Genomic DNA, 11,706 nt, shown 5'->3' on the forward strand with positions numbered 1-11,706 from the left:
TGTCGCTCGCAGCCCGGGAGAGGTTGGTGGCTGTCTCTTTAGCAGTAAAAAATAAAATGTTTGGGTAGTTGCAGTTACAAACTCGTGTCTGTTTATATTGTAGGCACAAACAGGCACAGGTCTGCACACTTCTTTCTGTACCTAGTTTGTGAATCGCTGTTTAAAGATTTACACTTGAATGGTATAGGTAGTCTGTTAAAATACAAGCCGAGTAAGAAAGCTAACTGCATAGAACACATACAATTGGGGGCACTATACACCATTAGATCAGGGATCCTGATTCTAGACAAAAAACAATATTGTTTTTTCCCCTCTTAAAATAACGTGGCGACATTTGTTAAGGTAAAGTTGCTGAATTCCTACATGATCTGGCATATGCTTATGTGCAGCAAATCATTTTTATACTAACTAGACAATAGGCTGCTGCTAGCACTGATTTCTGTGTCGCCTTTTGTCCTGTGAAAACTTTGTGTCCTTCTTTCCCATGAGCCCAGTCATGTGCTGTGTGTTAATAACATTCAATCCAACACTCTTTCCTCACTCTTTGCAGCAATAGCTACACAGGCCACCGTGGAGCTTCGCCGTAAAGGTTCCCAGATGTCCACAGACACCATGGGATCAAGTACGATTTATGATGCCAACGAAATCCCGGAGATTTACGAGGCCGGACGGGCTGAAGCCTGCGGTACTTTATGTAGGATTTTCTGCAGCAAGAAGACTGGGGAGGAAATCTTGTCTGCTTATCTGTCCAGGTATGACTGATTACCTACAGGGTGTGGTTCCTGATTTTTTATTTCTTCATTTTGGTTTATGAACACACAGGTGGTTTTCCTATGACTGTCATACATTTTGGCAATAACTTTGGTGCTTTCTGGATCTCTGAGAAACCAGGAATGAGACTAGGTTGAAAGTGCTAATACAGTGCTACTGAAATGTATGTGGATCAGTCTTGCCAGACGAGCCTTGAGGAGATTGGATGCTAGAATCCTGGCAGCTTCTGTTTTTCTGATCACATTCAATTTAATTTGCCCAATCAGGGTAAGATGAAGGGCAGATCTGTACCAGGCTTATTACTATCCACTATGACAGGCCAAAAACGACCCCACACCTTTGTTCCTATGGTACACCATGCCAGGCCCTGCTGCTTGTAAATGCAGCGTCATTCAAGTTTCTGTAAAGGCCTGGATGGAGTATGAAATGCTGATGTATTTTTTTTATAGTTTAGTTTCTTTAAAGCAAACCTGTAATTTTGTTATGGGCTTTGATAAAGGGAACTCCTGTCTGCTTTTCCACTCACTTCTGTGCTCATCATTGGCTGTGAATATGGGCAGCACTTCCCAATGCATTTCCTCTATTTACTGGTCCTGCACACTAGGGAGTGTCCTTGTGCTTATCCTTATAGGTCTTGCAATATGGAGCCAGGTTCCAGCAGAACAAGTCAGATGAGTTGGACCTCAGGTCAGGTTGCAGTACATCACTGCTGTGGGCCACTTTAAAATCAGGGTTCGATTCTTCCTGTGCATCAGCTGCCCCTAGCTGTTGCCCGGGAGGTTGGCGGCTGCCCCTAGCTGTCACCCGGGAGGTTGGAAAGGGTTAGATATTGCTGCCGTACTCCCTCTACATAGAATTACCATTGACACCAAGACAGAAAGTGATGGGAAATCAATCATTTAAGAGATATCACAAGAACAAAAGGTGAGGCAAATCTACCAATGGGTCCCCACTCGCACTACGCAAATGCAGGAATGCGCGTTTGTGTGTGTTTGGCCACACGTCGCCCATTGATTCCAGTGAGTGCCACCCGTTGGACAATCACGACAAAGTCGCTCATTTTCAGCTGCGAGCGTCCTGCGTTTTTGTCTTGCGCATTTTGGCCATGGTGCGTGGATGCGCATTCACGCAACACGAAGGTGTGAATGGGGAATTTCCCCACTTTTTAGAGCTTTTCTCACTTTTTGTTTTATCTTAGAGAACGTTTTGATCATTTGTTGCAGAGCGATTTAAAGTGATATTAAAGTCAGAAGGTTTTTAAGCCATTTGAAATGCTAATTAAATCACTTAGAATGGGTGCTGCTTCTTGATGTTTAAAAGTTTTAGGTTCCTGCAGAATCAGGTCCCCTGAGCACTGGTCCTGATATGCTGTTTTAGGGACAACACCACATGCAAGAAGGCGGTACCCAGCAGCAGTCTCGGGGCTTTTGGATGTCTACACAAAGCAGACTTTTACAGATAAATACATTAAATGCACATTTAGTTATATAGGATGACTGTTGATGAAATAAATGGTCTTGCAATCGATGGGGGGAGGGTAGGGGGAGTGCTGTAATCAGGTAAGCACATAAGGAGACCCAGGAAAGCATAATAGTCTAGCGCTCCATCTGTTGGCTGCATATGGAAATACAAAATATTTGTATACAGTTACATTTTTATTTGTGTGTTGACCATAATTAAGAGAGAAAATATATACAAAACTATTGTACCTTTTTCAATATTATCACTCTTGATTTACATTCTGTCTGCTCCCAAACCTTTAGGGCTTGTTCACACCAGTGAGCGTGCGTACCAATCATGTAACTCTTGCAAGCTAGTTTGCACCCACAATGCGATGTGTTGTTAGTGCATTACACTGCTTGGGATTTTTAATTTATTTTTCATAACTTTATTAAACTAACTTCCATAAAAGATGCTCTTGATGTTGCTCCACAACAGTATCTTTATGGAAGATATTGGGGCGGGGGGACCTACATTCTAAGGATAACTAATTATGCATATGGTGATATAACTATGGTGGCAGTGCCCTATATGGGCAGCACGCTTTGCCTATTTTGTGTTTATTTAACTAACACGTAATTTAACCCTACGCATGTTGCGATTTGCGTTGTTACAGTTTCATCTAAGTTTTGCTGTATAAAAACTAGGGATGCACCAATATCGGCCGCCGAAACATATCGGCCGAAAATTGCACTTTTGGCATAATGACAAAAGTGCCATTTTCCTGCCAATACATGGGCGCATCCCTGGTTTCTTTTCTCCCCAAAAGTGTGACAGTCTGCCGAGCGCTGCGAGAGGAGAGCGAAGTGAGCGATCGGCAGAGCGGTGTGGGTGCGAAGACAGTCCACGCTGTCACAGGAGGCTGAGCTCTCCTCCCTACACTGCTCGATCAGCCTCCTGTGACAGCGTGTCAGAAGTTTCGTTCGGTTTTTAAATTTCCATTTCGGTGCACCTCTAATAAAAATGCAACATGCCTATGTTTTTCCTCAACACACACCAACACATTGGTACACGAAGCACACCTAGATAGACGGCAGTTGTTTTTGCTGTGTCCTTGTGTTGATCAGCTCAGGACATCAGGTGTGGACGTTACCTATTCTAAGTGTCATGTAGGTGTCATGCAGCATCCTTCAGCTTTGTTCTCTATTTTCTGAAATTCAGGCTGTAATTTCCCTAGTATGTGAGTTTTTCGATATGTTTACAGCTCCAGATTTTTAATTGATTACATGTGTAAATGTAGATTTATTGATTTCCTGTAGTATCCCTTTCTCCACAGGTTTTACATGGTCCTGGTGCAAGGATTACAGATAGGAGAGTTTATCTGCCACCCAGTACTTGCCAGCATTATCCTCAACTCAGCTCCTCTCTTCTGCTGTGATCTTAAAGGGATCAATGTGGTGGTTCCGTATTTCATTTCGGCACTAGAGATTATTCTGCCAGACAGGTGAGCTTCCTATGACTTTTTTTCGGTCAAGTTGTAAATGCTGTCTGTGTCCCTGTTGGAGGGTTTTACCCTCACTTCCTGTCTGTCTGTTCCTGTCTCTGCTGGGGACAAAAAATGAAACTAAACAAAAGCGCATGTATGTAGTAGAGTGAGGATGGGATTGGAAACCTGTCAGGTATTGCTATCTGTCTCATCCTGTCTCGGGGATATTTGCTCTCCTGGCCCTGGTGTCTTGGGGACAGGAAGTGGGAGGACAGGCTCACGCATAGGGAGACAAGCAGCAAAGAAACTGCGTTTCCCTTCATTGTTGGGACTAGAAAAAAAAGCTAAGCATGGAGTTTGGCAGGGCAGCTTTAACATGGTCTAGCTTGGCACTGTGTAGAGAGAGAGAGGCACTCTCTCACTGATCACTTTATTAGGTACACCTGTCCATCTGCTCGTCAACGCAAAAGTTGAATCAGCCAGCCATATGGCAGCAAGTCAATGGATTTAGGCATGTTGACATGGTTAAGATGAGCTGCTGAAGTTCAAACGGAGCATCAGAATGGGGAAGAAAGGTAATTTCAGTGAGGCATGGTTGTTGGTGCCAGATGGCCTGGTCTTGATTTACTGGCATTTTCACGCACAACCATCTGTAGGGTTTACAGAGAATGGTCATAATAATATTTCCCATTTATCCAGGGCTAAAAAAAAATTTCTACTTTAAGGACCAAGAAGGTAATCGGGAGATTTGTCAAGGGCAGAGTTGTAGAAAGTTCTTGTAGTTCACCAAAATGTAAATCGGTCGTCTCACCATTTGACACCCAAGTGCTAAAAGAGTCTTCTAGTGTGAGTTCTGCATGCCCACCAAGTGCTACTTATGGCTGAAAGGTTTCAGTAACCTGCATCCCTTATACACACACTCCAGTGCTCAGAGTGTTCATTTAATTGCACACACTAATGAGTAGGGTTGCACAGATACCAAGTACAGTACTCGGTACAAGTACGAGTACAAGTACCGATACTTTTGAGCTCCAAGACTACACTCGAGAAACATTCAAAAATTAGGAGGCCGCTGTCATATGTAAGGAGCACACGGAGCTCCTGGGATTTGTACATCTCTGTTTTAATGTACGATTTTGTTTTTATAAATAAAAAGGGATGCACAGATACCAGTTTTGCGAGTACGAGTACTGGTACTTGCCGAGTACTTACAAGTACGAGTACTGATACATGTTTGTTTATTGTCATGTGACAGTTTTTCTAAAACAATACAGACTAATGATTTCAGGACAGTGGTGGAGTGCCAGAGCCAGGTCCCAGCTGCAACCGCTTCAACCCTGGTAGTTCTCATGAAAATGCCAAGTATCGGCACTGGTACTCAAAGTATCTGTGCATCCTTACTAATGAGTGGTGCCTGCGCTGTGGCTCTGATGCTGCAGCACCCTCTCAGGTTAGTGGCCTGCCAGGTGGGCCCATTCAATAGGGCAGTGACTTCTGAGATATAGATGCAAAACATGAGTACTGTATGTACTGGTGCTCATATAAACCAGTCTCCAGATTTCCTTGTGTGAGAACCTGTCTTGGTAAGCTGTTGTAGCCAAGGTTCATATCCAGCTCTGCAGGCTTCCACTGCCTGACTCTGGAAAGTAGTGCCACCTTGCCTTTCCTATTTGTACTGTGAAATCTTTGTTGTTATTAGTTTTCAATCTATTTGCATTATTTTTTTTTGTCTCATCTAGAGAGCTGTCAAAATTTAAAAGCTATGTAAACCCAACAGAACTAAGGAGATCTAGTATTCACATCCTACTGTCCCTGCTGCCTTTGCCACACCATTTTGGGACTGTGAAATCCGAGGTAAATAGCTGATATGGCATTTTGCATGGCCCACTTATTTCGATTTTGTTGTCTGTTTCTTGTCACAAGTTGCAAAAAATCTGGAAACGTTTTTTCTCATATTTCATCCATAGGTGTTGCTAGAAGGCAAATTTAGTAATGATGACTCTGGCAGTGACAAGCCTGTTACCTTCCTGTCACTAAAGCTTAGGTTGGTCAATATTCTCATAGGAGCCCTGCAAACCGAGACAGATCCTAACAACACGCAGATGATTCTAGGTGAGTTGTAGCTCTGATTCACAGGATTTACATCTTTCATGGCAAAACCATCTATTTTGTAGGAAAGTGGTGGTCAACTTACTAAATGTAGGAAGCTTCAACTGTGGCCCCTTTCATCACCTGGAAACCGCACATAATATTCCATCCAGATTTTGCCATGGAGAATTGTCAGAGACTGAGCACATAAAGGAGATTTGTCAAAAACTAGGCATATGCTGTAGGAAATGGTCAGAGACTGGACCCATACTACATGAGATGTTTAGAGACGGGGCCCATACTACATGACATGATTGATGACTCTATTGGAGAAGCTGGTCAGAGGCTGGGCACGTACTGGAGAGGCTGGTCAGAGGCAGATGGCATTATGCAAACACGTTAACTGTTTGATGAATGATTAAAGCTCATGGACTCCTCTTTGATGCTAGTCTGGCGCTCCTTTTATTGTATGATTGAGTCATTTTTTAATTATCAGGTGTAGACTCCTTCATGCTGGGCTATCAAATACTAATTATGTTTTCAAATCAATCTCGGTCACATTTGTGCTTTAGGTGCAATGCTGAACATTGTTCAAGACAGCGCATTTCTGGAGGCCACTGGAAATCAGGTGGAGATGGTAAGAAAGCTTTGTTTTATATATTATCATGTGCTTTACCTTATGATTGTTTTGTTTTTTCTTTTTCCAAATCTCCAAATGTAGTAATAATAATAATAATAAGTATGATGTGCTTTAGATGAAAGTGTAAGTCCAGCCAAAACCCTTTTTATTTTTGGAAAGAACGGAGAAGGATTAGAATTCCTGTTGGGTTTTTACTGCTATCCGGGGCTCGCATGTGCCGACAGAAGTAGAGAGCAGAAAGATGATCTGATCAGTTGCTGCTCCTTCACTGTCCAGTAGAAGGCTGGGAAAGGAAGGTGACCTATGTGTGTTGCTTTAGTGCAGCAGAGGCATCCAGCAGAAGTCCATCTACTAGCTTGGAGAAGGGAAACTGGTAGGGGCAGGGTAGTGGCTTGCCTTGCTGTGCCTCTGTGTTTTTGGAGACACGCACAGCTTACTAGGACATACAAGGGTGGCTCCTAAAACAAGATATCCGGGTCACTGCCCAGGGGACCTGCTGATATTGCAGAAGACTAAAATGTTTCAACATCAAGAAGCAGCATCCATTGCAAGTGATTTTGTCAGGATTTGAAATAACTTAAAAACCTTTTGACTTTAATACCTTTTACTTTAAGTATTCTGGCTCCCGGCAGCACCTATATTGGCCAATAAAGGTAATTGATCCCTGTTAAAGCTGCCATTTATCACAGGTGAGAGGTCAGTCCTTTTGTATAGTTCAGTTCACTGAAGGAACAGGTGAACATAATAACTATTTCTCATAGATGCCACATTAATGTTTTAGGGGTTTATCAGTAACTTTCTGTTTGTCATGTAGATTGAAAATAACCAGATGAAAAGTCACAGCCGAACAAACAGCGGCATCAGCACGGCCAGTGGAGGCAGCACTGAGCCCACTACACCAGACAGTGAGAGGCCAGCACAGGCACTCATGCGGGACTACGGTAAGACTGGCTACCTTGGAGAAGGATTAAGAATGAACGGTGCATCTTGGTGACTAGGTGAACAAAAGTATCATGCAAGGGCAGCTCTAGCAGCGTGTCTCTATCATGTACAGTCCTGTGGTCACTGTCACAATTCAATGCAAATAGCGGGATTCCTCGATCGACACGCCGGTAGTGTTAATGGAGCGATAAGTTTTTTTTTTTTTTTTCCCCCGTTCAGTCTGCTGGTTTGAATAAGAAAAATAGAGCAGTGTATGGCCAGCCTAAGGCAGTCACACCTGGATAGAAAAGCAGTTACCTGCCAGCATGGTGTAGAGCAGGGGTCGGCAACCCACGGCATGCGTGCCCAGCCTGGCACGTGAGACCTTGACAGCTGGCATGCGAGTCGACCTGTTTGCTTGTAGTTGACAAGTGTGACCCTTGCTCTGTGTGAAAGCAGTGGTCTCATTGCAGAGGTCCCATATAACCTCCATATAGTATAGAGTCATACTTATAGGTCTGCAGTCAGCAAAGTTCATTCTCCAGATTGATTGAAGAGCCCTGGATCTGACTCATCAGGAGGTATGTCTGACCTCTGCAGTGAGATCACTGCTTGCCTGCATCAGGTAAGGGTCCCATTCTGCAGCTGCTGGCGGGTTTTTCTACTCAGGTTGTGGCTGCTTTTAAAAGAAAAAAACTACTTGAAGATATTAAACACCTTTTGTTATGATACATCTGGTGCTCCTTCATTTGCAGTTATGGCAGCCTAAACTTTTCTGAGGAGCCTTTCCACAAGGCTTTGGAGTATCCAGGAATTTGTGCCTATTCATCCTAAAAAGCATTTGTGAGGTCAGGTATTGATCTTGGATGAGAAGACCTGGCATGCAATCAGTTGAATTCTACTGCTTGGCACAGTTGAAAGATCAGGAAATGTTTCTTGGATATGACAGCCTTGCAGCATAACCCAGCACCAACCTTACCACATAGCCAACGCACTTGCAGAAATCTGTCCCTTAAAACAGATATGTGAACAGACACTCCATTCATCGTAGATGAAGCTACAAAAAGAGAGCGCTTTTCTCCACTTATGTGCAGCAGTCATGACCAAATCTGCTGTGTGGTCAGCTTAACCCCTTCGTGACGGGAGACGTACAGTGTACGTCACGTCACAAAGTGGCTATATGACTGGCCACGTACACTGTATGTGCCGAGTTATATCAGCCTCTGTAATGCTGGTAACTGTTGATTCTCAGAGGTTACCAGTCATTAATGCCTCAGTATTGAGGCATTCATTAATGAAATAGTTAAGCTTTTGTAAAAGCTTCTTTCTTTCATTAATGAAAGAATGAAGCCTTTACATTCAGATACAGGTTCGCTAAACAGTGAACCTGTATCTGACAGCAGAAGGTAGCAGTGACTCACCTCTCTGCTATTTGTTTTGACAGCTGCATAGCCTGGCCCGATGTTAAATGATACATTTCAAGCACTAGATACAAATGTATCTCTTGAGTGAAATGTATCAGTTTTGATCGTCTAGGAATGATCACAGACCTTTAGTGAGATCTGATTCTGACATGCTGTCAGGATCAGTCTCTAAGGTTATTAATAGCTGTTCCTAAGTTTGGAGCAGCCTAATAATAACTAAAAGTCAAAAAAGCTAATTTATCATGCAGTCATAGTGACTGCTCGATATAAACTGACAAAAAAAAATTATTATTTTGTTACACTTATTTTTTTTACAAAGTGTACAAAAAATTAGGAAAATAAAACTTTTATATATAAATTTTTATAAGAAACTAAAAACTAGCTCAGCCATGAAGGGGTTAACTAAGAACTGGAAGTAAGATGCAATTATGCCCATATACGAAGGGAGGCCAATAAGTTCTTACCCTCGCCATGATCTAGATGTGTTAGGGATCTGAAATGTTGCCGGTTTATAGGTGGATATCTCAGTAATATGCATGCCAATTGTTTTTGTAGGTCGTGGTGAATTATAGCTGGAGACGAGAAATGGAGTAGGTGTCATGCCGGACAAAGTTGAATACCGAGCCGTGTGTTGATGCTAGCTGACAATGCACCAGCACATCGAGGTGCAGAAACTGTCACTTTTGTTTGCGATTGTGGCTATGAATCTCTGCCCCATCCACCTTACTCACCTGACCTGGCACCTTCGGACTTCTTACTGTTTCCAAATCTGAAGAAACCGCTTCAAACCCCCAAACAATGACGTCAGCTAGCAGCAACACACAGCTCGGTATTCAACTTTATCTGGCATGACACCTACTCCATTTCTCTTGGCTCTAACTGTAATTCACCACAACCTACAAAAACAAAAATTGGCATGCATATTACTAAGATCCCTAGCACATCTAGATCATGGTGAGGGTAAGAACTTATTGGCCGGCCCTTGTATTGTCTGGTTAGCTTTACAAATGGTAACATTGAACCAAACACACAGTGTGCTCAGCATTTTAAAGGACAGATCTATAAATTAAAAGACCAGCAAAATAGGGCTACCTGTTAAATGCAGTCATCCAAAAAAAGAAAAGACCTGCCTAGACTACCTCCAAACTATCACTTTCATCGAGAACAGAAAGACGGACATGACAATGACAAGGCAATGTGGAAAACCTGATGAAGGTCAGGAAGTAAGGCGAGGCATAACCTGTGCTGTGTTGTCAGCTTTAAAAGCCACAGCAAGTTAGGTTTATTTCTGGAATTGATAGCCAGCAGCCATAAAAAATAAACTCTCATTCATCAGATGTACAGTATATATTAAAACTAGGTAATCACATTGATGTGTCAGTTGCATCATATGCAGACATTGGCTTTGTTGATGGGTAGTTGCATGGTACCATTTATTAGTTTTGCATACTTTAGTTTGCAATAACATAGCATGTATGTATTGTTGTGTTCAATGTATCAGTGCTGTGTATGCTTTGATGTCCCGTCCATAAGTTGTAAGCGCATTTGTAGATCCATAATGCATTGGCCATTAAAAAAAACTTTTTGCTCGTGCATTTCTGAAATTTTAGCCTGGTGTGATCAGCAGGTTTGCCTGGCACGCTTGCAGGACTCCATTCACCATAATTAATGGACCAATTCCATTGACTTCACGTGACCTGCGTCAAGGGGTTTTCTCTTCTCAGTGAAAGTGGACATCTGCACCATACGTCTGTGTAGCAATAGAGGGATCTCCCACCTTTTTATAAGGGTTCTAAACATAAAAGACAAGCTAGTTTATGCAAAGGGCATCATAAGGTGCCTGCGTATACCTATAAGCTAGTTAAATTCTATGAACCGTTTACTGTATATCTGGATACTGGATTAGGGAATGGTTCGATCCCCTGTCAGCCCTGTTTTGTTCTAATCTGTGTCTACTTTGGGGGAAAATGAGGGAAATCCCCTGTGACAGTTGTCACTCTATGCAGGCAGTGTCACCTTGTCCTGATCCTGAAATGACAAGGGTGACTGTTTTTATTTTAATTTTTTTTATACCTGGTTTGCTCCGTTAGGTCAACACTGACTTGGGCAAAGTCAGGCTCTCGCACCAACACCCCCTCCCCCCCGCCATGCTCGACTAGTAATTAGTAAGGCTGCATATCACATTAAGGAATCAGTTGAAAAATGCAGGATAGGTACATGTCAGAGCTTGCTACCTCAGCATTCAACATTTCTAAATTCCAGAAATCCCCAGATGTACTAGAAGCTGTGTTTGATGTCTGCTGGTGATTTAGCAGTTGCATGTAAGAATATGCCATGGTCAGGAGAGCTGTCAGAAACCCTGAAGGACCTATGTTCTCCAAAGGCCATTGGTGGAGCACTACTAATAGTAAGAGTAGGTCCTCCTCTGCTTATATGAAGGGACAGATGAGGAGGAATCCACCATACTATTGCACAGAATGGTATGATGCAGTGGTCCACAATTCAATTCAAAGAGGTTGCCATGAAAATGAAATGGTTTAGGTCTCTGCCTCCTGCATCTCTTTCTTGCTGAAACAAAGCTTCTGAATCTGAGCTGTCAGCTTCTCTGTTCAGAAATAAAGGCAATGCGGGCAATGTTGTATCTATACAGATGCATTTCATTCCACTGAAAAAGTCAACCGCAAGGTTCCCTCTTCTGATTAATTAAGGGCTGTAATAGGTGGGAACTGACATACAGGTCTCGCATTTTTCTTATGAATGTTCCTTTAAAAGTGGGAACCCCCTTAATCCAGCTGCCTGGGAAGCCCCCTGAATTGCAATTACATTGTATGGAGGATATCAAGTGTTGCTTATTACAGGGTCCCTGAAAGGATTAAATAACCCCGGTTCTCTTTACTGTTGTCTTTCCCATAGGATATCCAGGTACCAATCCAGCC

At 42.8% G+C, this 11,706-nt stretch overlaps 1 protein-coding gene across 1 annotated transcript in view; it reads left to right on the forward strand.

Annotated features, from left to right (window-relative positions):
* Window positions 1-11,706, forward strand: part of RALGAPB (Ral GTPase activating protein non-catalytic beta subunit) — a 66,267-nt gene that overhangs the window by 31,679 nt on the left and 22,882 nt on the right. The window contains exons 11-17 of the mRNA XM_018570654.1: window positions 551-752; window positions 3,548-3,715; window positions 5,437-5,551; window positions 5,665-5,809; window positions 6,358-6,422; window positions 7,240-7,366; window positions 11,684-11,692. Of these exons, the coding sequence (XP_018426156.1) occupies window positions 551-752; window positions 3,548-3,715; window positions 5,437-5,551; window positions 5,665-5,809; window positions 6,358-6,422; window positions 7,240-7,366; window positions 11,684-11,692 (831 nt within the window). The remainder of the gene's footprint in view (window positions 1-550; window positions 753-3,547; window positions 3,716-5,436; window positions 5,552-5,664; window positions 5,810-6,357; window positions 6,423-7,239; window positions 7,367-11,683; window positions 11,693-11,706) is intronic.

The sequence above is a fragment of the Nanorana parkeri genome, unplaced genomic scaffold (assembly GCF_000935625.1).
Source record: "Nanorana parkeri isolate BGI_ZX_2015 unplaced genomic scaffold, ASM93562v1 scaffold1568, whole genome shotgun sequence".
Lineage (NCBI taxonomy): Eukaryota > Metazoa > Chordata > Amphibia > Anura > Dicroglossidae > Nanorana > Nanorana parkeri.